This window comes from Zootoca vivipara, chromosome 17 (genome assembly GCF_963506605.1).
Source record: "Zootoca vivipara chromosome 17, rZooViv1.1, whole genome shotgun sequence".
Taxonomy (NCBI): Eukaryota; Metazoa; Chordata; class Lepidosauria; order Squamata; family Lacertidae; genus Zootoca; species Zootoca vivipara.
In genome coordinates this window covers 31,581,462-31,604,377 of record NC_083292.1, presented here as the reverse complement: position 1 = coordinate 31,604,377, position 22,916 = coordinate 31,581,462, and the positions used below count along the sequence as shown (strand labels likewise).

The 22,916-nt window shown below is 46.8% G+C and overlaps 3 protein-coding genes and 3 non-coding genes across 7 annotated transcripts; 2 read left to right on the top strand and 4 right to left on the bottom strand.

Annotated features, from left to right (window-relative positions):
* Positions 1-1,409: 1,409 nt before the first annotated feature.
* LOC118076238 (uncharacterized) lies at positions 1,410-4,607 on the top strand. Its single transcript, XM_035098865.1, has 3 exons — positions 1,410-1,598; positions 3,231-3,645; positions 4,564-4,607. Exons 1-3 carry the CDS (start codon positions 1,410-1,412, stop codon positions 4,605-4,607), a joined length of 648 nt encoding a protein of 215 aa, XP_034954756.1.
* Positions 3,885-10,180, bottom strand: CSKMT (citrate synthase lysine methyltransferase). Of its 2 annotated transcripts, none has more exons than XM_060269482.1 (2): positions 10,107-10,180; positions 3,885-6,800 (listed from the first exon to the last, which is right to left on the bottom strand). In XM_060269482.1, exon 2 carries the CDS (start codon positions 6,781-6,783, stop codon positions 6,133-6,135), a length of 651 nt encoding a protein of 216 aa, XP_060125465.1. In that variant the 5' UTR covers positions 6,784-6,800; positions 10,107-10,180; the 3' UTR covers positions 3,885-6,132. The 2 variants fall into 2 exon arrangements, with proteins under 2 accessions (XP_060125465.1, XP_034955315.1); XM_035099424.2 differs by lacking the exon at positions 10,107-10,180 and adding an exon at positions 8,670-10,042.
* On the bottom strand, positions 9,852-10,042 carry LOC118076616 (U2 spliceosomal RNA). Its single transcript, XR_004691524.1, has one exon. It is a non-coding gene; the product is annotated as a U2 spliceosomal RNA (small nuclear RNA).
* A 2,020-nt stretch (positions 10,181-12,200) lies between the features above and the next one.
* Positions 12,201-12,391, bottom strand: LOC118076611 (U2 spliceosomal RNA). The gene has a single exon (XR_004691519.1). It is a non-coding gene; the product is annotated as a U2 spliceosomal RNA (small nuclear RNA).
* A 4,547-nt stretch (positions 12,392-16,938) lies between these two features.
* Positions 16,939-17,079, bottom strand: LOC118076633 (small nucleolar RNA SNORA57). The gene has a single exon (XR_004691535.1). It is a non-coding gene; the product is annotated as a small nucleolar RNA SNORA57 (small nucleolar RNA).
* A 1,118-nt stretch (positions 17,080-18,197) lies between these two features.
* C17H11orf98 (chromosome 17 C11orf98 homolog) lies at positions 18,198-22,375 on the top strand. Its single transcript, XM_035098954.2, has 4 exons — positions 18,198-18,693; positions 19,818-19,942; positions 20,285-20,382; positions 21,510-22,375. The coding sequence occupies exons 1-4, from the start codon at positions 18,658-18,660 to the stop codon at positions 21,662-21,664; spliced, it is 414 nt and encodes a 137-aa protein (XP_034954845.1). The 5' UTR covers positions 18,198-18,657; the 3' UTR covers positions 21,665-22,375.
* The last annotated feature ends 541 nt before the right edge of the window (positions 22,376-22,916 follow it).

Below are 22,916 nucleotides of genomic sequence, written 5' to 3'. Positions count from 1 at the left end.
TGCCTTGTACATTTAGGAATATATATCTGCATGCTGGGGTCACGTCACCTTTGCTCCACATGCAGTGATGGGATATGTGGGCATATCTTATGGCTGAAGGATTATCTGGCCACGAGGACAAAGCGCTTTAGCGCTTCCGTGAGATCCCAGGCCAGAGTCAGGGCACTCAGACCCTAATCCTTCTTAAGCGGCTGCACCCTGAGCTCTCCGCTATCAGAGAGGGACGGCAGCAGCGATTCTGAGGCCGCATGCACACCTCACATTCAAAGCAAAACATGAAACAATCATGGCTTCCCCCTTTAAAAAAGGGGGGAGGAGCCGCTGTTTGTTATTACAGGGACAGTCGAGGGTTTTCAGAAGCCGTTCTGGTTTCTGATTTGATCTCAGAATGTGCTGCTTTTCCTTAAGACATCCCTATTTTTAATCAGATTAATGTTGGATTAATACTTTGGCCACCTCATGAGAAGAGAAGAATCCTTGGAAAAGACCCTGATGTTGGGAAAGATTGAGGGCACTAGGAGAAGGGGACGACAGAGGACGAGATGGTTGGACAGTGTTCTCGAAGCTACGAACATGAGTTTGACCAAACTGCGGGAGGCAGTGCAAGACAGGAGTGCCTGGCGTGCTATGGTCCATGGGGTCACGAAGAGTCGGACACGACTAAACGACTAAACAACAACAACAATGTTGGAGGGTATGGACGCGGGTGGTGCTGTGGTCTAAACCACAGAGCCTAGGGCTTGCCGATCGGAAGGTTGGCAGTTTGAATCCCTGCGACGGTGTGAGCTCCCATTGCTCGGTCCCTGCTCCTGCCCACCTAGCAGTTCAAAAGCACGTCAAGTGCAAGTAGATAAATAGGTACCGCTCCGGCGGGAAGGTAAACGGTGTTTCCGTACGCTGCTCTGGCTCGCCAGAAGTGGCTTTGTCAGGCTGGCCACATGACCCAGAAGCTGTCTGCGGACAAACGCCAGCTCCCTCGGCCTGTAAAGTGATGAGCGCCGCAACCCCAGAGTCGTCCGCGACTGGACCTTTATGTATTAAGGGTGCTGAGAGTTGCTCAGAGACCTCTCTCTTCCTCCCACAGAACTACAAGTTCCCCGTGAAAAGATAATGATTGTTGTACCTCTTTGGGAACTGTAGTTCTGTGAGGGGCCTCCCAACATCTCTCTGCACCCTTGACAAAGGACTGCTTCCATAATTCTTGACATAATAAAAGTTTTTAAAACGCTTGTAAAACTCTGTTGGTTCTGATGACACAAGATTAGGTTGCGGTGCCTGTGTCCTCTCAGGTCTTGTTTTGCTTGCATGTATATTCATTTTTATTTTTTTGCTGTGGATGGGGTCTCAAAAGCTGGAAGGGGCTCGAGTCTCCCTGGACCTCCTGAGAGTGCCTGCTCCCAGATGCAGTCATGACTGAAATGATGAGGGGCTGTGAGGGCCCTGAAACTCCGGCCGAAACGTGTGCTGCGTGCCAGATGTCTACAGGAGGTCTGGATCCTGCCATGAGTGGTGAGCCTGGTCCGAACACTGATCAGGAGATGCAGTGGATCTCAGCCAGGGAGGACAGTTCCCACCAAGCGCCTTCTTTGAACACCCAGGTAAGATGGGAACACCTCTCCACCTCCGTCTTCAGATAATATAATTCCCTCCTATGCAAGTTGAGCAACTTCCCTTATCCTTCTCATCCAGTGTGGGAGCCAGTGCGGTGTAGTGGTTAAGAGCGGTAGACTCGTAATCTGGGGAACTGGGTTTGCTTCCCCGCTCCTCCACATGCAGCTGCTGGGTGACCTTGGGCTAGCACACTTTGAAGTCTTTCAGCCCCACTCACCTCACTGAGTGTTTGCTGTTGGGGAGGAAGGGAAAGGAGAATGTTAGCCGCTTTGAGACTCCTTCGGGTAGTGATAAAGCGGGGTATCAAATCCAAACTCTTTTTCTTCTTCTTCTTCTTCATCCAGTGTCTAAAGCACGAATCAGAAAGCCAGTGAATGTCCTCATTGATGTTCCCTGTTCACTAGGGTCTTGGCAACTGGGACATCCAAAGGCAAGCTTTGCAAGAGCTGAACTGCTAGCTCAAAGCAGAGGCTCTGTGTGTGAGCTCTGCTGCTTTGTCTATTGCAATTGGAGTCCCCACCCCAAACAAGTTTTATTTATCAGAAGAGCTTTATTTACATGGAAAGAAAATGGCAAACTGGAGATGATGTGAGCAACACAAACCTTATCCAAATCCATAGCAATTTGCTAGCTGCAGAATTGTAAAGTTGGGGGTCAGCTAAGCCCCCGGCTCCCATCAGCCCCAGCTGGCAAAGGGATGATGGGAGTTGGAGTCCAGTGAGGTTTTCGGACTCCAACTCCCATCAGCCCCTTGCCAGCATGTCCGATGGTCAGAGCTGAAGGGAGTTGTAGTCCAACAACATCGAGAGGGGTACAGATTCCCCATGGCTGAGCTAGAGCAGCCCAGCAGGTGGTTATCTCGCTTCCGCTGGTGGAAGAGAGAACCCACCCATTTCTCTAGGGCAGGGGTAAGCAAACTTTTACAGCAGGGGGCCGGTCCACTGTCTCTCAGACCTTGTGGGGGGGCGGGGCGGACTATGGTATATTTTTCGGGGAGAAGTGAACGAATTCCTACGCTCCACAAATAATCCAGAGAGGCATTTTAAATAAAAGCACACATTCTACTCATGTAAAAACACGCTGATTCCTGGACCGTCCACAGGCCGGATTTAGAAGGTGATTGGGCCAGATCCGGGCCCCGGGCCCTAATTTGCCTACCCATGCTCTAGGGGCAGGCATCCCCAAACTTCGGCCCTCCAGATGTTTTGGACTACAATTCCCATCTTCCCCGACCACTGGTCCTGTTAGCTAGGGATCATGGGAGTTGTAGGCCAAAACATCTGGAGGGCTGCAGTTTGGGGATGCCTGCTCTAGGGGCATTGGCTCCATTGTCAAACTCGCTCTGACCATCAATAAGCTGCTTGAAAGCTACACCACACATTTAAAGCATGCGACTTCCCCCAAGGAATCCTGGGACTTGCAGTTTTGCCCCTATTATTCCTTGCACTCTTGCTGAACTACAGTTCCCAGGATTCTTAGGGGGAAATCACGTGGTTTAATTGAACACATGGTGCGCAGCACCCAGCCTCTCTCCCAAGTCCTGAATTCGTCAACCGGTGAACAGGCCTTCTTCCGTTCTTTGATTTGGGTTAAAACTTCTTCTGCACTTCTCTCTCCAGCTCTTCCTAAGCCCTCCCCAGGGCCTGGGGGCAGACCCCTTCCGGAGCTCCCCCTCGGAGTCATGTGGCGACCTCCCTGGCGAGACCTACGAGGAGATGTCCAGGGACCCCCTTGAGCTGCCGTGTGAGGAGATGTGTGTCCGGGCAGACCCTTGCGGGGGCCAGTGCCCAGAAGTGCCATGCGAGGAACTGTGTGAGAGTGTCTTCAAGGGGCCAGCCTCCCGGAGGCTGTATGAAGAGGAGCGTTATGTGGGGACATGGCCAGGCAAGTCTCGCCTGCCCTCCATTGTAGTGGAACCCAGCGAAGGGGGCGATGTGGAAAGCGGGGAGCTGCGGTGGCCCCCCGACTTCACGTTGCTGGAGGAGGCTGAGCAAGACGAGCTCTTTGCTGACGGCGAGGAGGCCTTGGGGGCAGGTGAGTGCCCTACTAGTGCCCACCCCCCCAAATCCCAACTTGATCCGAGGGTGGGCCTTTTTTCAGCCAGAACTTGCTGGAGCTCAGTTCTGGCACCTCTCTGGTGGGCGCCATTGCTGTTATTTTCGTTGTTTTGGTTTAATTATTTACTTATGTTTTAGCTTGTATTTTATTCTTGTGAACCGCCCTCAGATCCTTTGATGAAGGTTGGCATTATTATTATTATTATTATTATTATTATTATCAAGGGAGACGCTCATGGCACCTCTTTTTCTAGAAAAATAGCACCCTAGTATGCCACACTTTACTGAGTGAACACGGCACAGAATCCTTTGCGAGAGATTTTCTTTTCTTTTCTTGCATATTTTTACCAATACAAAAAGCAACATAGATACAAAAGTCATAAATCAAAAACCCAAAAATATTCATTTGTTCTTACACACTGTTACACCAACATTTCCTTAACTGTCACCCTTTCCCACACCAAAATAGAAATATTCTCTACCCTCTTTGTCCCTTGTCATCTTATTTTATATCAACCCTTAGACGCAAGCACAAGGGAGTCAACCGCAAACGAAAAAGGAAAAAGAAAAAAGAAAGGGGGAAAAAGGAAAAGAAAAATTGAGTTTTGACTTCCTGATAATTCTCAATGCATATACATATTTCTTGAAAATGAACGTACTCCGCTTAGTAACCATTCCTATAAATTATTATCCAATACATTCTAACAACACTGTGCATCCTCCATTTTGTAAGTGCAACTCTTTAACTATCCTCAATCACTCGAATGCTGGCATAGATATTAAACTTTTACTATATTTTTTCTGTACCTGTCCCACTTATTTGCGAGAGATTTTCAGGTTACCCAGCTCCGACTATAACCTCCTTCCCCCTCTTCCTGTTTTCTTGTTTTCCAAGGATTGTCATCTTTCGACAGCGATGTGGAGGAGGTGCTTCTGTAACGTTCTGCACGACGTTTCCCTGGGACAGGTGGACAGAAACGGCACTTTCCCAACGCCACCCACGTCTAATCACGACTTGGCAACGTCTTGGAAAGGGACTCTGGGGCATCGCCTTGGAAAGGAGCAAAAGTGGCTTCCTGCTGTTTTGTTTTGAGGTGTCTCTCGGAGGGGTGGCAGACAGCCCAGGCAAAGGGGCCTGCAGACAAACATGGCAAAGGCGACCAGCATCATTCTATCAACCGGGGGTGAGCGTCTGTCAGCAGAGGATTAGGCCTGAAGCTCCTCCCCACAATTCCTGCATGGTGCCATCTCCTTTTCCATTTAGCTCTTGGCTTAAACTGGGGCGGGAGAGGCACATGTGACTCTCTAGGTGTAGAAATGTGAAGGCTTGGGAGAAAAAAGCATGGAATAATAATATTATTATTTTATTTTATTTTATATAAAAAAACATTCCCCCCAGGCCTTCACATCTCTGTCTGGCCCTTGGGACTCTTTCCAGTCACCTCTGCTCCTCACACACACCTGCTTCCCCCCTAGGCCCCCAAAAGGCTGTCTAAAAGAGAATGTGGCCCTCAAATCGAAAGGGGGTTCTCCACCTTTGGTTTTTTGCCTGCGCCTAAATCTATATACATGCAGCTAGAAGAAGCATCTCTGTATAGCTTGATGGTAACTCCTGGATCCAGCTTTTGGACAGAAATGACTTGGCCACTGTATTCCACACTCTGGTAACTTCCAGCTGGATTACTGCAACACACTGCATGCGGGGCTGCCCTTGAAGATAATTTGGAAACGTCAAATAGTCCAAAATGCAACAGCCAGGATAATGTCTGGGGTTCTCAATTACTTAGGCCCCAAATAACCGGTATCTGGATGGCTGCCTCTCGAGTGTTAGGGTTGGCAGAGGGGCCCCTGCTGGTAGTTCCACCACCCTCAAAAATTTGGGGTGGTGGTGGAGGCCTGGGCAAGGACATTCTCTGTGGCAGCCCCTCAGTTGTGAAATTCCTCCCCACAGAGTTGTGTATGGCACCTGCATTATGTAATTTTTGTCATATGCCGAAGATCAACCTCTTTGACACCTCAGATATATACTGGTATGTATATCTTAGAACCCATCCTATTCTCTCGACTGTCATTCGTTGTAACTTATTTTAAAATAACGTATTTTTAATTTGTTGTAACCCACCCTGGAGCCTGGTGGTGAAGGGTGGGTGAGAAATATAATAAATGAGAATAACTCTCAACCGGCTCATTTTCATTCCCTTTTGCCATTCCTGTTGTTTCCCCCCTTCCAGCTCTTCCTTCCCTGGGTAGGCTTGCTTACACGGAAAAGTTTTTGGCAGACATTAAAAACAGCACAACAAAGGCGCCTGCCTAAAGTCAAGTGGCAAGGAGTTCCAGAGAGCAGATGCTGCCACACTACACGATCGATTCCTTGAAGAGCATTAGCTAGCACCCAATTTCTAAACCCCGGCTGGCCTCAAAGGTTTTCCTCCACCCCACAGGATAGAATTTTCCGGTTCCTCTTCTATTTGACAGCCCCACGAGTCCCTGAAGAGCCTGGGCTTAGTATGTAAGCATAGTAACAGATGCCACTGATATGCGCGATTTCCTTCACGGTAACTTTCCCCCCACCTGCCTGTTCCAAAAACGGTACCCTGGCGTCCGGATCCTCATCGGAAAACTGAAGAAGGTTGCCTGTGGGCCTCAGCACCCTCAGGCACTCTGACACCAACGTCTTGGCTCTGCCCGGGCCCTGGGGGCATCGTAGCAGCGTATCACAGGTCCCCTTGTCGAGTACGAGGTGGAACGATCCCTCCTCGAAGGTGCTGGTCAAAGCAGTGGCATCGGCCAGGTAGCAGTGCAGTTCTGAAAGGGGGTGCCCCGGCGGGGGGCTCTCCCTCACCAGCTGTCGCAGGGAGTCAATGGCTGGAGGGGAGAAATCCAAACACGAGATGCGAAGTTGCCGGGGCGAGTCTCGAAAGAGCCCCAGACTTAAAGCAGATGTGCCGCAGCCGACGTCTAGGATTTGGGTCCGGCCGGCCAGCGAGCTCTGAAGGAAGGAGAGCAGGAACCCCGAGACATCTTCGTAGGAAAAGAACCAGTCGAAGTGGCCAGGACACGAAGCTCCTTTCTCCTTAGCGGTGTAGAAGCGGTCCCAGGCGTCACGCCGGTCCATTTGCCGAAGGAGATCACCTGGAAGATGGATAAAGGCAGAAGGTGCCGCATGTCAACTGCGAGGCCACATATCTGCTGGACCTCAGCTTGCCTTGCCTTTCTCTGACCCCACAAAATTTAAAACGAAACACGCAGGCTTCCTATTTCACAGGGTATTCTCCAGAGCGCAATCCTACACATATTTACTACTCAGAAGTTAAATCCAAGGTGGTTTACTCCCTTGGCACTAACCAGCCCATTTTTTGTGACTTAGAATCGTAGAGAAGGGACCCCAAGGTTCATCTGTTCTAGTCCAACCCCCCCGTAACAAAAGTAGGATATTTATTATTTGATGTATATTCAAATTTATCATTTGATGTACATTCCCTAATTGTGTTCGTTATGTTCTCATTTGTTTTATAATTCGAGAAAATCATCATCATCATCATCATCATTGCAGGACAAAAATAAACCAGAAGATTTGTGATATAAAATGTTACAGGATTCAAGCAGAAGGTTGCAGCATTATGCGCCAATTTGGGATGAAGCAGTGTGGCTGCCCCAGGACTTTTGCAGGCTCAAACTGTATTGAAAGCTGGATTGCATACAATTGCCCCAACACGGTCATGATAAGCACAAATAATCATGCATAAGCTACAAACAGGATGTTGGGACTGGGCCTCAGTGCCTTAAAAGGCTGCTTTTGCCCTTCTGTGGGACTCCCTTGGGGTAGCCATTTTCTAAAGGCATAATTCAGAGTTGGAATCAGAGTGGGAAGGGACGCTGAGGAACATCTATTCTAGTCTAATAATAATAATTTATTATTTATACCCCGCCCATCTGGCTGGGCTTCCCCAGCCACACTAGGCGGCTACCAACAGAAAAATGAAATAAAATAATCTATTAAACATTAAAAGCCACCCTAAACAGGCTGTCTTCTAAAAATCTGGTAGCTGTTTTTCTCTTTGACATCTGATGGGAGGGCGTTCCACAGGGCGGGCACCACCACCGAGAAGGCCCTCTGCCTGGTTCCCTGCAAATTGTCTTCTCGCAACGAGGGAACCGCCAGAAGGCCCTCGGCACTGGACCTCAGTGTCTGGGCAGAACGATGGGGTGGAGACGCTCTTTCAGGTATACTGGGCAGAGGCCATTTAGGGCTTTAAAGGTCAGCACCTTTATTCCCTCCAATTATGAACACAGGTGTTGTGTGCTGACTGAAATGCAGCTAAAATGGGACCACCAAGAACCAAGAGGAAGGAATCAGCATGCTCAAGGCAAACTGTGAGATTTGCCAATGCAAAAACACCATTGGAGGAGAAGGGGGGAAAAGATTGGTTATATTCTTTTTTAAAAATGTTTTTTTGGGGAAATAATAACTTGAACTTAGATCCTGCTCTTACATGCCATGATCTCTCATCCAAGGACTGATGAAGCACAAAACTGCTTAGCTTCTGCACCTGATGTTCTCAGACCAATTGTGTCTGTGTGTGCGCGTGTACACACACATAAAAAAAATGCAGATAAACAGCATAAGACTCTTTACATAGCATAGCATTCCTCTTTGGGGTGCCTTCGGTCTGTGGTTGTGCACAAAGAATCCTGGGAAACTGCATCTTACCCCTCACAAAGCTACAATTCCCGGCACCCCTTTAACAAACTACAGCTCCCAGAAATCTTTGAGGAGCACGTGTGTTTCAGATGTATGGCGCGTTTGCATTCAGAGCAAACCCTCATTCGAACAGGCAACACCATCTAACAATCTCCAAATCCAGAGCCCAGCCGCGGTCTAAGTTTGATGCGAGCAGATCGGGATCAATGCTCGGATCCCTTGAAAGGAGCCTTTTGCAAACCTTGATTGTGCAAAAGCTCCCTGCCCTCCCTCCTCTCCTTGGCGCGAGAGGCACCCACCTGACCAAGAGGAAGAGGAAGAAGCAGAAGAAAGCGAGGAGCACAAGAGGGTCCTGAAAACACCCGGAGGACCTTTCAGCCAGCTTGCTGCTGTTGCTGCAGCCATCTTCAGGGGGGCGGGAGGAAGGGGGAAGGAGGAGCTAAGGAGAGTACAAGGAGGAAGTAGTTCAGCGCTGCAAAGCAAGAGAACATCGGCATCTGGGTCAATTGCAAAGCAGGTCAAACTTTTGCCACCATTTCCCTGATGTGTTTCGCTACTGCTCTGCCACGTGGGAGGAGAAATGTTGACTACGGTAATTCTTGGAGGGAGCACGGACCCACCGCACCGATGCGTACTAGGGAAGCGGGTTGAGGTTCTCGTTATCTGCCAATTTGAGTGGGTTTTTATTGCTTCGTTTGCTGTTTGGGTTTTGCTAAGGTTGCTTGTTCGTGTTTATGGGGCTGCGGTGCTGTTGCGATTCTTCCTCGAATTTATTTATTTTAGTTCATAAAATTTATACACCGCTAAACCCCTCAAAGAGTTCTGCTATTCAAGACTTTTGAAACGTTAAAATAACATTCGACTAAAAACAGATTAAAACCCTCATCGACTGTATAAAAACTTGCCTACGCTTGCAGGAACAAAAATGTTTTTAGCAGGCACTGAAAAAGTAGAACGAAAGCCTGATATCAATAGGCAGGGAGTTCCAAAGTGTACTTGTGCTGCCACCCTAAGAGACTTGAGTTATTAAAAATGCAGAATGGATCTTATGTGGCACGTCTACGTTGCAGACACGAATTCCCAAAGCTTCAAACATTGTTATGGGGTCGAAGCCCTTTGTTTTTATGAGTATGTGAATGAGCATGCTGGAATAGCTCAGTCGGTAGAGCATGAGACTCAGCTTCAGGATTGTGAGTTCAAGAGCCGCCACACACACCCTTGGGCAAAAGAGTCCTGCATTGGAGGCGGTTCGGCTAGAATAGATGGCCTCCGAGGGGTCATTCCAACCCTTAAGAAGAAACAAACATATTTACGGTATTAACGGGTGTATTTCTTTGAGACATGAGAAAACAATTCGAGCTTACACACAACGTTGAGAAAAAAAATCATATTCTCATGAAATAGGATGAATTATAGTTTAGCACCAAACAATAAAGAACAAATTTTTATCTATCTTTTGTACCAGTAATATTCTCCCCGAAGGGAGGTGCACCGTTCCTGGAGGTACTGCAATACCAGGTCGATGCATGGAGTGGACGAAGCAAGCCCCTATTCCATCTCCCAGCTCCAAAAATCCATTTAATATATAGTCCTCAAATAGAGGACATATCAGATATTAAACTGATAAGAACAGATACTACACTTGATCTTAGCCAAAAGGCCGAGAAGCGATACTAAGCAAATAAAAAAATTCGCGCGTCTCCTTTCCCGATGCCTTTTGAGTTGTTGGTGGGTACCTGGGTGCTGCAAAGCTCTCACCACCCCCTCGGAATCAGCACCGTTTCCAATTCCATAAAATACACTCTGACAACATTTCTACTTCTTTTTTCCAACTCAGGAGCCTCTCAATCGATAAGTGAACATCAAAACTAGATTATTATTTCGATCTTGCCAATTTCTCAGCGACCTGCCTGGTTACTCCAATGGCGATTGGTGCTCAATCTGCATACTCCCGCCCATTTTACGTCATGGTCCTTGTAACTGTTAACTCATTGCCTGCCTGCCTGTACAGGTCCGACAAAGCTTCCCGTTCCTAACTTCCTGTTCCCCTTGAGAGCATCCTGCAAAAACTCAGCTGTCAAGCCAAGCAAAGCAGAGTTGCAGAATAAATATTTCCCTTATTCCAAGCAACTTTAACGAACTGCAGGTTCCAGGCCGTGGTGCCTGGTTTGCATTGGGACTAAAGTGGGGAAAGCAGGCAGCCCAGGCAGGAGGTGGAGACAGAATGGCAGGTGGGGCCAGATAATTCTCGCGTTGTCCTCCTCCTCCTCCTCCTCCTCCTCCTCCTCCTCCTCCTCCTCCTCCTCCTCCTCCTCCTCCTCCTCCTCCTCCTCGCTGAGTTCTGCAAAGACAAGTCTGATTCTAAGGAGGAGGAAGCTGGCAGGCAGCCCCCCCCCCCGTTGTTCCCTAGGAAGGCAGACAGAAGGGGGCTGGCTGAGGACAGATTGAGGTTGGTGGGGCAGCGGCCATTCCCTTATATGGGCAAATGAGAACCTATGTCCCCATTTGCATGGCATTTCCTTTGCATGGAAATGAATGGCCTTTGCACTGAAACGAGCATTGTAAAATAACATAACCATACTGTAATGCATTGTGTAAAATTCTGCCACAGCAGACAGCTAGAGGAATAATTTGACTCTTGTTGGAAGGCAAACTGCAGCAGAAAGGAATCAGTGCTGCTTGTGAGGAGCAGGAGTAAGGATGGAAATTGATGCCTTCTTAAATCTCTAATTTATTGAGCGGCAGTGGTGGGGAATTCCTGAAATCTGCTGCATATTTGTTAACCTGTTCATTGAAATGCCAGGCCTTATGTAGTCAAAACGACGCCCTCCCGGGAGATATAAGCAGGCAGGACTGTTTGGAAAGTACAACAAATATATATATTTAGGGGGGAAACCAATGATGACTAAGTAAAGTCAATGGCCATGGAACGCTGAGCGGTTGGGTGGGGAGGTGATTGGAACATTTTGGAAATAGAGCCTGGCTGGTTAGAATTTGGAACTAGAACATTCTGAAGCAGAACATTATGCTACTTGTTTCATCCCCCCCCCCAAACCAGCGGTATTCTTCCACAGAGATGAGGTGCCATGTTCCTGGAGGCAATGTTCCTGGAGGCACTGCAACCCCAGGCTGATGCAGGGCAGTTTTGACTAATGTACAAATTTTTGCAGGCAAACTCTCATATATATATATATATATATATATATATATATATATATATATATATATATATATATTCCTTCCAGTAGCACCTTAGAGACCAACTAAGTTTGTCATAGATATGAGCTTTCGTGTGCATGCACACTTCTTCAGATACACTGAAATAGAAGTCCCCAGACGCTTATATATAGAGAAAGGGTGGGGAGGGGTATCACTCAGAAGGGTGGTGGAAATGGGTGATTGACTGATAGTTGTTGACGACTGTAAACGACTGCAAATGGTCTTGCGTCTGGGGGCTTCTATTTCAGTGTATCTGAAGAAGTGTGCATGCACACGAAAGCTCATACCAAAATAAAAAACTTAGTTGGTCTTTAAGGTGCTGCTGGAAGGATTTTTTTTATTTTGTTTCGACTACGTCAGACTAACACGGCTACCTACCTGTAACCAATATAATGCACTTTTGTGTGTCATTTTCATCACTTCTCTCCAAACATACGTATTTTTGCAAACATTGGCTGGACAACTGTATAAATTAAACATTCAGAATAAGCGCAAAGTGCCCCTGCGTTGTATTTCTCAAAAGCTTTGTATAATATAAACTATGTAACAAAGCACAATCAAAATTAGAAACAAAGTTTTTCTGTTTTTGCACCAGTAATATTCTCCCCGAAGGGAGGTGCACCGTTCCTGGAGGTACTGCAATACCAGGTCGATGCATGGAGTGGACGGAGCAAGCCCCTATTCCATCTCCCAGCTCCAAAAATCCATTTAATATATAGTCCTCAAATAGAGGACATATCAGATATTAAACTGATAAGAACAGATACTACACTTGATCTTAGCCAAAAGGCCGAGAAGCGATAACAAATGCAACAAAAATTACGCGGGTCACCTTTTCCGATAGCTTTTGAGGTGTTGGTGGGTATTTGACGCTGCAAAGCTCTCACTGCCCCATCAGAATCAGCACCGTTTCCACTTTCACAAAATACACTCTGACAACATATCTACCTGTTTTCCAACTCAGAAACCTCTTCATGGACAATTTAACCTCAAAACTAGATTATTATTTCGATTTTGTCAATTTCTCAGCCGTCTGCCTGGTTACTCCGATGGCGATTGGTGCAAAATCTGCATAGACCCACCCATTTACCCAGCAGGCACTGTGAAACCATTTATTCATTGCGTGCCGGCAGAGGTTCCAAATCTTTCCCTTTGATAGCTTCCTGTTCTTTTTAGAGCTTCCAGCTTGAAAAGCTGTAAAAGGAATTTCTAGCACTTAATGACTGCTGACAATATTATCTGGTGACACATAGACTTAGGAACAATTTACCGTTAAATCCAGATCCTTTTAAGTTTACCAGATTTACTTGCTCTTACCCTCTCAACTTTGATTTCAGCTTGAAATGCACAAGTGTCCCGAATTATCAAGAACACCTTTTCATTTATATTTGTCTTCTTTAATTTAAAAATTGGAGATATAGCCGCCTCCAAATTAACTCATTATACTTCAAGCACAGTTAAAAGAAATAGCAAATATATTTGAGTTACAGGTAGGTAGCTGTGTTGGTCTGCCGTAGTAAAAATAAAATAAAATAAAAATCCTTCCAATAGCACCTTAGAGACCAACTAAGTTTGTTATTGGTATCAAACTTAGTTGGTCTCTAAGGTGCTACTGGAAGGATTTTTTTACATTTTGTTTCAAATATATTTGAGACAGGGTTGGAAGGATGTAGTTTGTGAGTGCCCATAAAACAATGGAAAGGCATGGTGGGTTTTTTATATAGAAGTTTATTGTTCTAGACCTAAGCAATGACAAACCAATAAAATAATATACAGTGGTACCTCTGTTTATGAACACAATTGGTTCTGGAAGTCTGTTCATAAACTGAAATGTTCATAAACTGAAGCGAACTTTCCAATTGAAAGTAATGGAAAGTGGATTAATCTGTTCCAGATGGTCCGCGGAGTACTTAAACTGAAGCGTTCATTAAGTGAAGCAAACTTTCCCATTGAAAGTGATGAAAAGTGGATTAATCTGTTCCAGACGGGTCCGCGGAGTACTCAACCTGAAGCGTACTTAACCCAAAGCATGGGTGTAATTGGTTCCAGAAGTCTGTTCATAAACTGAAGTGTTCATAAATTGAAGCGAACTTTCCCATTGAAAGTAATGGAAAGTGAATTAATCCGTTCCAGATGGGTCTGTGGCGTTCATAAACCGAAAATTCATAAACCGAGGTGTTCGTAAACCGAGGTTCCACTGTAGTAGTTTACATCCCCTTTATTAGCCAACATCCATGATGTGAGAGGACACCAACAAACTCAAATCCAGCCTTTCAGATGGATTTATAGCTTTTTTATCTAATGTTCTGTTTTTAATGTTCTGTTGAAAGGTGCCCAGAGTGGCTGGGGAAACCCAGTCAGATGGGCAGGGTAGAAATTATTTATTTATTTATTTATTTATTTATTTATTTATATTCCTTTCCCCCATTTCCTTTCCTTTTTTGAAGCCAGTGCATAGGGAGCCACTGTGTGTGGCAAAGCTATCGCTCACTCAAAAGAAACTAGACTATTTCTGTCAGGGTGTACCTGCTTGCTTGCGTCAACAAAGGTTTCAGAAAGTGATCTCTTTGGTCTCTATATGACAGATGAGTGATGTCTTCCACCAAACGTTGGCCACAAATACCAAGGCTGTCTGCGTAGAGGACAACACAGTGGCCATCAAAGACTGCAGTTGTGTTTATAAAGTGATGCCTAACTCAAAGACATTTCTAAAGGAAGCTGGTAAGAGTTTGGTCAGGTAACTAGCTCTAAAATGCTGTGTTCTCAAGAGTGGATACCAAGGCAAAAATCTGGACATCCCTTCTGGACTCTATCCAGAAGAGCCACTCCCTTAGCAGAGCTCAGTTCTAGAAAATACGGTAATAGTCTAAAACATATTGACAAGCGGCTTTTGGATGACAAAAGCGACTTTTCAAACTTGTTACCGTCCAATTCCATATAGCACAGTGCAGGAACACACTCAGTACGTAGGCATAGTAGCAAATTGTCTTGTCTTAATTGTTGTGTGTGAAATATACTGTTTCCAAAACTTTAATGGAGTTTGAATCCGAACCAGTGTTTTCAACACCATAGAGCATTTGGGTAAGCGCTTTACTACCAAATATCTTCAGGGGTTTTATCAGCTGCCCTCTCCCTTACTGTTGACAAAACTTTGCATCAATGCCCCTATGGTTTTCTGTACCACTTTCACTGCCTCCATATGACCAAGCGAGTACACCCAGATATCTAAATGAGCGAGTTGGTTCTAGAGCCTGCTGATAAAACACCATCAGCATACTTAGAGCTGTGTCTGCCAAAAACCACAATATTGTGATGTTGTTTTGTAGTTTCCGACTTTGTGACCCCATGGACCAGAGCACGCCAGGCACTCCTGTCTTCCGCTGCCTCCCGTAGTTTGGTCAAACTCATGTTATTAGCTTCGAGAACACTGTCCAAACACTGAGATTTTTGAGGCCCAAACGAGAGGCGAGTACAGCAGTTTTCTTCACCACCTACAGCATTCAGCTCCATTGGCTGTCCACATGTTCTAGAGCAGATTCTCAACCTTGGGTCTCCTAGCTAGCAACACCAGAGATCAGGGATGATTGGAATTGTAGTCCAAAAAAAAAAAAACAGCTGGAGACCAAAGGTTGGGAAAAACTTGATCATTGTGGCTGCCCTCCCCATCACTGGGCAACCCCCCCCCCCCGCCAGCCAATAGTTTTCCATGTGACCTAGAACATGTCCTTGAAGGCTGATAATGCCTTAGTTGCCTGGAGCAAAGAGGAGTGTGCATAGAAAAGAACCTACCGTACAAACTGAACATTTATACCAATTGCTCCAACCACTTTTGCCTGTGGCCCTGCCCCACCAATGGTTTGTGGCCCCTGGAAGGTTGCAGAACGGAAATTGCCCTAGAGTTGGAAAAGGTTTCCCATCCCGTTTATAGTGCCACATTGAGAGTCCAGAGGGTAGTTTTTAGCCACATTTATTATAAACATATATAACACACATACATGCCCATCAAGCAAATATTTCACGGAAGACAACAATGTAAGATAGCAAAAAATTTAGAGTGAAAAGTTTACAACAGAGAAAGCCTAAAAAGATGCAGAAGTTGAATTTAGTACAATTACAAGTCCTGGGTGAACTTTTAAGGCGGCCATACCTGCCACTGAAGAATACAGCGAGGGTGCCAGGCGAACCACACTAACAAGGTAATCTATAATCTACAGTGCTAGCTTGTGGGAGCATCCCATCAAAGCCCAATTTCGTGCACACAAAAAATCAAGGACTTCAACATTAATGCTTGAATTAAGATTTTGGCTGCTTTGTAAAACCTATGCCAGGGTAAAACCAGCTACACAATTGTTATTTATATCCAGCATCATTTGAACCCCGATTCCCAGGGGCCCTCAGCAGACTAGCTGCCGCCCCTACTGCCAATATCAACCTCCCTGCAACTGGACACCCCCGCAACAGGCTGAACCTGTGCCTTTCTGTGGCAGCAGCTTCGCCACGCCACTCTTCCCTCTCGTATTTTTGGCACCATGAGCACATAGGGCTTCTCTGCCCTTTCCAGGCTCTTGAGAAATGGCACAGCAGGTCAAGCCACTTAGGGAATTAGGGACTCTTCTAATTCCTGTGGCTTATAGCCAGTGCCCAGTTGGGCTGCGTGCTAGCACCTGGCCTGCTGAACCTCCTCTCCAGATTCTGGGACCCAGCCTTTAAGACCCTTGGGCACCATTGCCCTCTTCTACAGTAGCCTTTAGCAGCTTGAATAGTCTTGCGCCTCCAGTTCCGTATCTCTGCAGAAGTCTTAAAAAGCCCTGTGAAGAAAAAGGAGAAATTATGCTTAAGGGTTTCTCTCCCCACTCCCACAAAACAGCCCCTCTCTACAGGCTCTAGCTCATGGGTAGGCAAACTAAGGCCCGGGGGCTGGATCCGGCCCCATCGCCTTCTAAATCCGGCCCGCGAATCAGCGTGTTTTTACATGAGTAGAATGTGTCCCTTTTATAAAAAAAAAAAAGCACCTCAGAGTTATTTGTGGGGCCTGCCTGGCTGCCTGGTGTTTTTACATGAGTAGAATGTGTGCTTTTATTTAAAAAGCATCTCTGGGTTATTTGTGGGGCGTAGGAATTCGTTCATTATTTTTTTTCAAAATATAGTCCAGCCCACCACAAGGTCTGAGGGACAGTGGACCAGACCCCTGCTAGCCCCCCCCCCAATTTCCACTGGCTCTAACCAGGATGGCCAAAGGCCAGGGCTGAGAAGGGGTTGTAGTCATCCCTCATCTGAGTGGGCATCATGTTGGAGATGGCTGTGCTAGAGCCTTGACAGTTATAGAGCTTGTACTTGACCCAACAAGCCTTTTGTCCCAGTGCTTGAGGATAGAACCAGCAGATGGCAAAACCGCTGGCACCGAAGACAGAACACTGGGTGGGCATTCCTGTACCTCCAGACATTACAGAGCCGGGCACTGGGAGACCCGGACCTGCCAAGAAAAGGAGGAGCTGGACTGAGGTGAACCCCCACCACCTTTGTAGCAGCTACAGTTTAAGCACACACAGCAATAAGCAAAACCTCCTCTTTATAAGCCATAGGAAGAGTTCAAAAGTACCAATGCCGCTTCCCAACTCCTGCCATCTATGACTATATTGGCCGGGGGCCTGGTGGGAGATGCAGTCCTAACAAAAAGTAGAAAAAGGTGGCTTTCCAGATCTTGCTGAACTACAACTCCCATAATCCCTAGTCGTGCTTGCTGGTGCTGATGGGAGTTGAAGTTCCAGCCACAATTACAATGCCTCTTCCGCACCAGAGGCCACAGCTTGACGGATTTCTCTCTCAAACCTTAATGGCAGAGGTGCTGGGTTCATTGCGGCCGTATACGCGGGCCGCTTTGGAGACGGACATGGCAGTCCTCAATAAATCCAACAGGGGCACTTTCTTCTACAGCGTTGGAACAGATCGCTGCTTCTTACGCTGCCCTCCAGGTGACCTGCAGGCAGCTAGCTTGCGTTTAGGGGTCATGGGGTATGATAAACACTGTCCTTGAAGAACGGCGCGCTCGGCAAGTTAATCGCATTCGCGCTCACCCCAAGACGGCTCACAGAGTGGAACCGCCCACCCTGTGGAATGCCCTCCCATCAGATACCAAAGAGAAAAAACTACCCGACATTTAGAAAACATCCGAAGGCAGCCCTGTTTAGGTAAGTTTTTAATGTGTGACATTTTAATGTATTTTAATCTTTGTTTGAAGCCGCCCAGAGTGACTGGGGAAACCCAGCCGAATGGGCGGGGTACAAATAATATATTATTATTATTATTAAAGAGATCCACCGGCGGAGCCCCGAACTGCTCATTAAATAACTTTTCCCGGTGCTTGTTTACCCAGGAGGAGGAGACAAGGCGGCTCGATGGCTGAATTCCGGCGGGGCTTATGATCCCTGCTATGGCGCGCAGGACGAGCCGAGGAGCAAGCAGGAGACACGAGAGGCAGCGCGGGGGAAGCGAGGATGGAAAACATGGAGGCGCGTTAAGGCGCACAGGCCTCCACAATCGCCACGTGGCTCCCCTGCATCTGCCCTGTTATAAGAGTTAAAAGGGGTCCTTCTCCAGGACCCCTTTTAACTCTTATAACAGCCCTATATAGGTTCCCCCAGCCCACAAGGCAAACAGGATCAGGCCACCTGCACAAAACCGACCGAAAGGCCCCTGCGGTTCCCATTTGATCACCAGACTCTGGAGGCCAACGAAACCCACGCAGTATCCCACCCTCCTTGCTACTCACCTCCCTTGCAGAAAAGAAAGAGGACTCCTCCGCCTCCTCAATTTATATTTCAGGCCGGAGCTCTTAGGCGCCACCTCGTGGTCATTTTTTAAAAAATATATCAGTACGGGGAGGGAATAGTGAGGAGCCGATCGACAACTCCTACCCTTGATTGGCCGTTTCAACGAATCAGGGGCGTGGCCTTGATGAGGGGACGGTCCTTCTAGCCATCGCGGAGGTTCTTGCTGTGCGTCTCCTACCCGGAAATTAAACTACGCAGTATAAGGAAGTAGGCGAGAAAGACGTCACGTGGGCGAAGCATGGGAGCCACTGGAAAAATCAACCGGCCCCGGACGGTAATTGAGTTTTTCTCTCCCCTCCCGCATCTTGTTCCGGGCTTTTGTTTTGTTCCGTTTCATGGCTCTTATTTTTGATGTTTTTCCCAATGCGGCTAATAATGTCTAGCATTAGCCGCCCTAGAGGAGGGATGGGGAGCCCGCGGCCTCTGCGATGTTGTTGGGCGCCACCTCCCTTCAGCACCAGCTAGTATGGCTAGCGATTGGCGATTATGGGAGTTATAGTTCAGCAGGGGTTTGGAGAGCCACAGGCTCCCCTATCTGTGGTTTGTTTGTTTATCACATTTGTATCCCTCTTTTTTCTTTTACTCCAAAGAGCTTAAGGTACCATACTGATTCCCTTCCTCACAACCACCCTGTGGGGTAGGTTAGGCTGAGAGACTGACTGACCCCAGGCCGCCCATTAAGTTTCATGGCTGAGTAGGGGTTTGAACCCTGGTCTTCCAGGCCCTCCCTTTAAAAAAGCAGCATATGAAATGGGAAGAGTTGTAAGGTGGTAGAATGAGCTGCATTTGATGGGTGATGTCTTTTTTGAAAGCTTGCCTAGTTTCAGATTTCCTGCCTTTTGAAAACTAATGCACAGGGAAGGTCACCCTTCTTCCTTGTGTGCTAGCCTTTTACTCAGGCATCCCCAAAATGCTGCCCTACAGATGTTTTGGCCTACAACTCCCATGATCCCTAGCTAACAGGACCAGTGGTCGGGGAAGATGGGAACTGTAGTCCAAAACATCTGGAGGGCCGAAGTTTGGGGATGCCTGCTTTTACTTGTTGAAGCTGAGCTTTTAAAAATACCCTCAACCGTCAGTCTCAAGTACAGTATTGTAGTATAAACTATTATACTGCATTGGAATTCTCCCCTTTTGTTCTGCTGCCATGTGTGGATCCAACATTGAATTGTGGTCATAGGTTGGTGTGGATGTCCTATTCTTGAATGCTTCTCTGGTAAGAAAAAACACCCTGCTTGTAGGACTAAATACATTAAAAACAATTTAAAACAGAAACAGCTTGCACCTAAAATTGGACCGCCAACTAAAGATCAGGCAAATTCATGGAGGGTAAGTGGCTACTAGGATGTTGTTGAGATGGTGACTTGTGTGTCTCAAAGTGGCTTCTCTCTATTTTAGGAGCTACAGAAAAACCTTTTCAAAAGGCGCCGTGTCCTTAGCAAGCAGAAGAGGAAGAAGCACCGGATTGTAGGTGCTGTGGTGGATGAGGGGCTCATCACCATTCATCACCTAAAGAAACGTAGGTGAGTTATGCTTAGCTTTGGAAGCTCTGGGAGAGTTCACCCACTGAGAAACCAAGGAAGAAATCAGAGTGTGGTCACTAGGATAATTTGTAGGAAGGCAGTGGCCCAGTACTGCTCCCAGCCTTGAGATGGGCATGGGGAATAGAATCTAGAGAAGTAGGAAGAGTGTGAGCTGGATTGCTTGGCTTTTTTTCTGTCATACTTGCAAGAAAAGTGGATTTTGCTGGGGGTCACATCCATGCCGTGCATTTTAAAGCACATTGCAATCCAGCAATGCGTGGTTCAAAAACCCAAACTTCTCCTCTTTGCGCATCATCAGCTCCCTGCCATTTCCTCCTCCAGTTCTAGCTCCCGAGCGAACATTACCCTCTCTGGGAAAAAGAAAAGGAAACTGCTGAAGCAAATTCGCCATTCCACAAAGGAGAAGACAGAAATGCAGGGTAAGCATTTTTAGGGCCAGTTCATCAGTCCTCCCCCACCCCCTACCCTGGTCCCTTAAGCAGGGAAGCCTTAAATCAGTATTTTAAATACTGAAACGCTTAGGGGCCATGGACCATTTTATGCATTCAGCAGATGTCATGGGTGGGACTTTTCTTGGATTTTGCCACTTTAGGTTCTGGAAGGGGTGCTTGCATATTTGAATGACCCTGTCCCTGTGTAGTAGAAAAAGGTTAAGCCGAGTCCACTTTCTGGGCATGCTGGTTTTCTGCATGCAGGAATTATTATGTTTTATTTCCAGGGGGTGAGGGTAAGGCAGATGGGAGCCCCACTTTCACTCTGAAGTGGTGCTGTCAAAGAAGAGCTTTAGTCAGTATTTGGTTTTGTGGGATGTGTAAAATTGGTTCTCTGCTACAGCCTGATTAGTTATGAATATATGAAGCCTCTTTTTAACAGGGATCTCATTGCCGCCGCGCCCTCCCCCCAACTCCCATCAGTTCTAGATATCATGGCCCAAAACATTAGGGGTGATGAGAGTTGGAGACTAGTGATGTCCAGAGTGCCACAGACTTTGCACCCCAGTCCTTGACACATGTCCCAGCCAATCTGGGTTTACATATGAAAGGCACTGACAGAGGTGTAAAATAGGAATGGGGCTCCAATCCCCATCAGCCCCAACAAGTATGGCCAACAGTCATGGGTGATTGGAGTGGCAGTCCAGTAATAACTAGAAGGCCACCGTTCCTCCACTCCTACCTTTGTTGATCCAGAGAGCAGGCAATTTTGCTGCTCAAATGGGGGACTGCTCAGAGGAGTACATTGTTCTCACAGGTGCACTTAGCTTTTGGTGTTGTAGCTCCAGCCCTCTGGATAGAAATGATTGGCTGAAATCAGGTGGGCACTTGATGTCATTTTTTGGGGTACCCATTGAAGACATGTTTTGTTCAAGGAGGCTTCCCTTGATAGGTGTTACAGTCATGTATGAAAATTGATTGTCTGTTTATTGATATTGTTTTTAGAAATTACAGCTTTTAGAAACTGGGGTTTGTGTTTTTAAATTGCTTTAATGGCAGTTGCTGTACCACTGAGCTACTGTTTTTAAAGTTCCTTTTCTCTCTCCTTATCGCAGTTGACCTTTCTGCAGGTCCAAATAAAAATGCCCAGAGTGGCAAGCGGCAGAAGAAGAAGAAGAATGGGGAGAAAACAGCTGGCCCAGATGTAGAGATGGCAGAAGTGGAGCCTGCAGCAGAACCGGGGAGCTCAGATCTTCCTTTACAGTCTTAAATCTCAGTCTCCTCTCTCTCTTTCATTGCCTGCTGGCAGAACTCTGGGGTTATGGCTGCAAAACCAGGAAAGTCATAAGCATTGAGCTTTGAAGCTCTTCAGCCCCATGGACTTGATGTGGCTAGATTTCCTTTAAATACACACATAGTCTTGAGAGGTTTGCTGAACAGGCTGCAACTGTCTAGTTCCTTTGCCTCTCCAGATATTGCTGAACTACAACTCCCATCATCCCCTAGCCTTTGGCATCTAGATGGGGGCTGATGGGAGTTGAGGGACATTTTTTTTCTGTCTGAGGATTGCATGTTGATGGGGTGTCAAACCAAAAGTGGGTGGGGCTATAGCTGAAATGCATAACATGGATACTGTGCACACATGCAGACTTTCACTCTTCTATTGCAGCAGCCTTTGGCTATAAGCAATAAACTTGACTGACTGACACTCTTCTTCTCTCACTCCCCCCCCAAGCTATGGGGTTTGTTGAGGGTAAAGCATTTTGGGGTGTGTGTGCACTTAATGAAGACTGCAGCTGAGGAGGGACATTTTCTGCTCAAAGATCTCTTATCCTCCAGTGCAATAACTAGGCTGGAAAACAGTCTGCATTTGGCACCAATCTAGAAGGCTTTGTTTCCAAGCCTAATTTTGGGGTACAATTGGATTTGGGGCAGATGTTCCAGGGCTGAAATATTGTCCCAATAAAATAGCAGAAAACCAGTTCTGTCTCCTGGCTTCTAATTTCTTCCTTGCTTTTTGTGTGTTTTTAGTGGTGGTGGGGAACAATAGGTTTCTGGGCTATTGGAAGGAGGAGTTCTGGATCAAAAAGAAAGGAAATCTGTAATCTGTAATTTACTATCCTTTAGAAAGGGAGGGAGTGTAGCAACTTTTTACCAAACTGGGAGCTGCTTATGTGGATTGATTGCCACCAGCCCAAGTGCTGGCGCATAGTTGACATATCAATAGAATGGAGCCCCCTCAATCCCCAGGAGTAACTCCCCGTGAACTACTTGTTATTGTTTAGTCGTTTAGTCGTGTCCGACTCTTCATGACCCCATGGACCAGAGCACGCCAGGCACTCCTGTCTTCCACTGCCTCCTGCAGTTTGGTCAGACTCATGTTGGTAGCTTTGAGAACACTGTCCAACCATCTCGTCCTCTGTCGTCCCCTTCTCCTAGTGCCCTCAATCTTTCCCAACATCAGGGTCCTTTCCATGGAGTCTTTTCTTCTCATGAGGTGGCCAAAGTATTGGAGCCTCAGC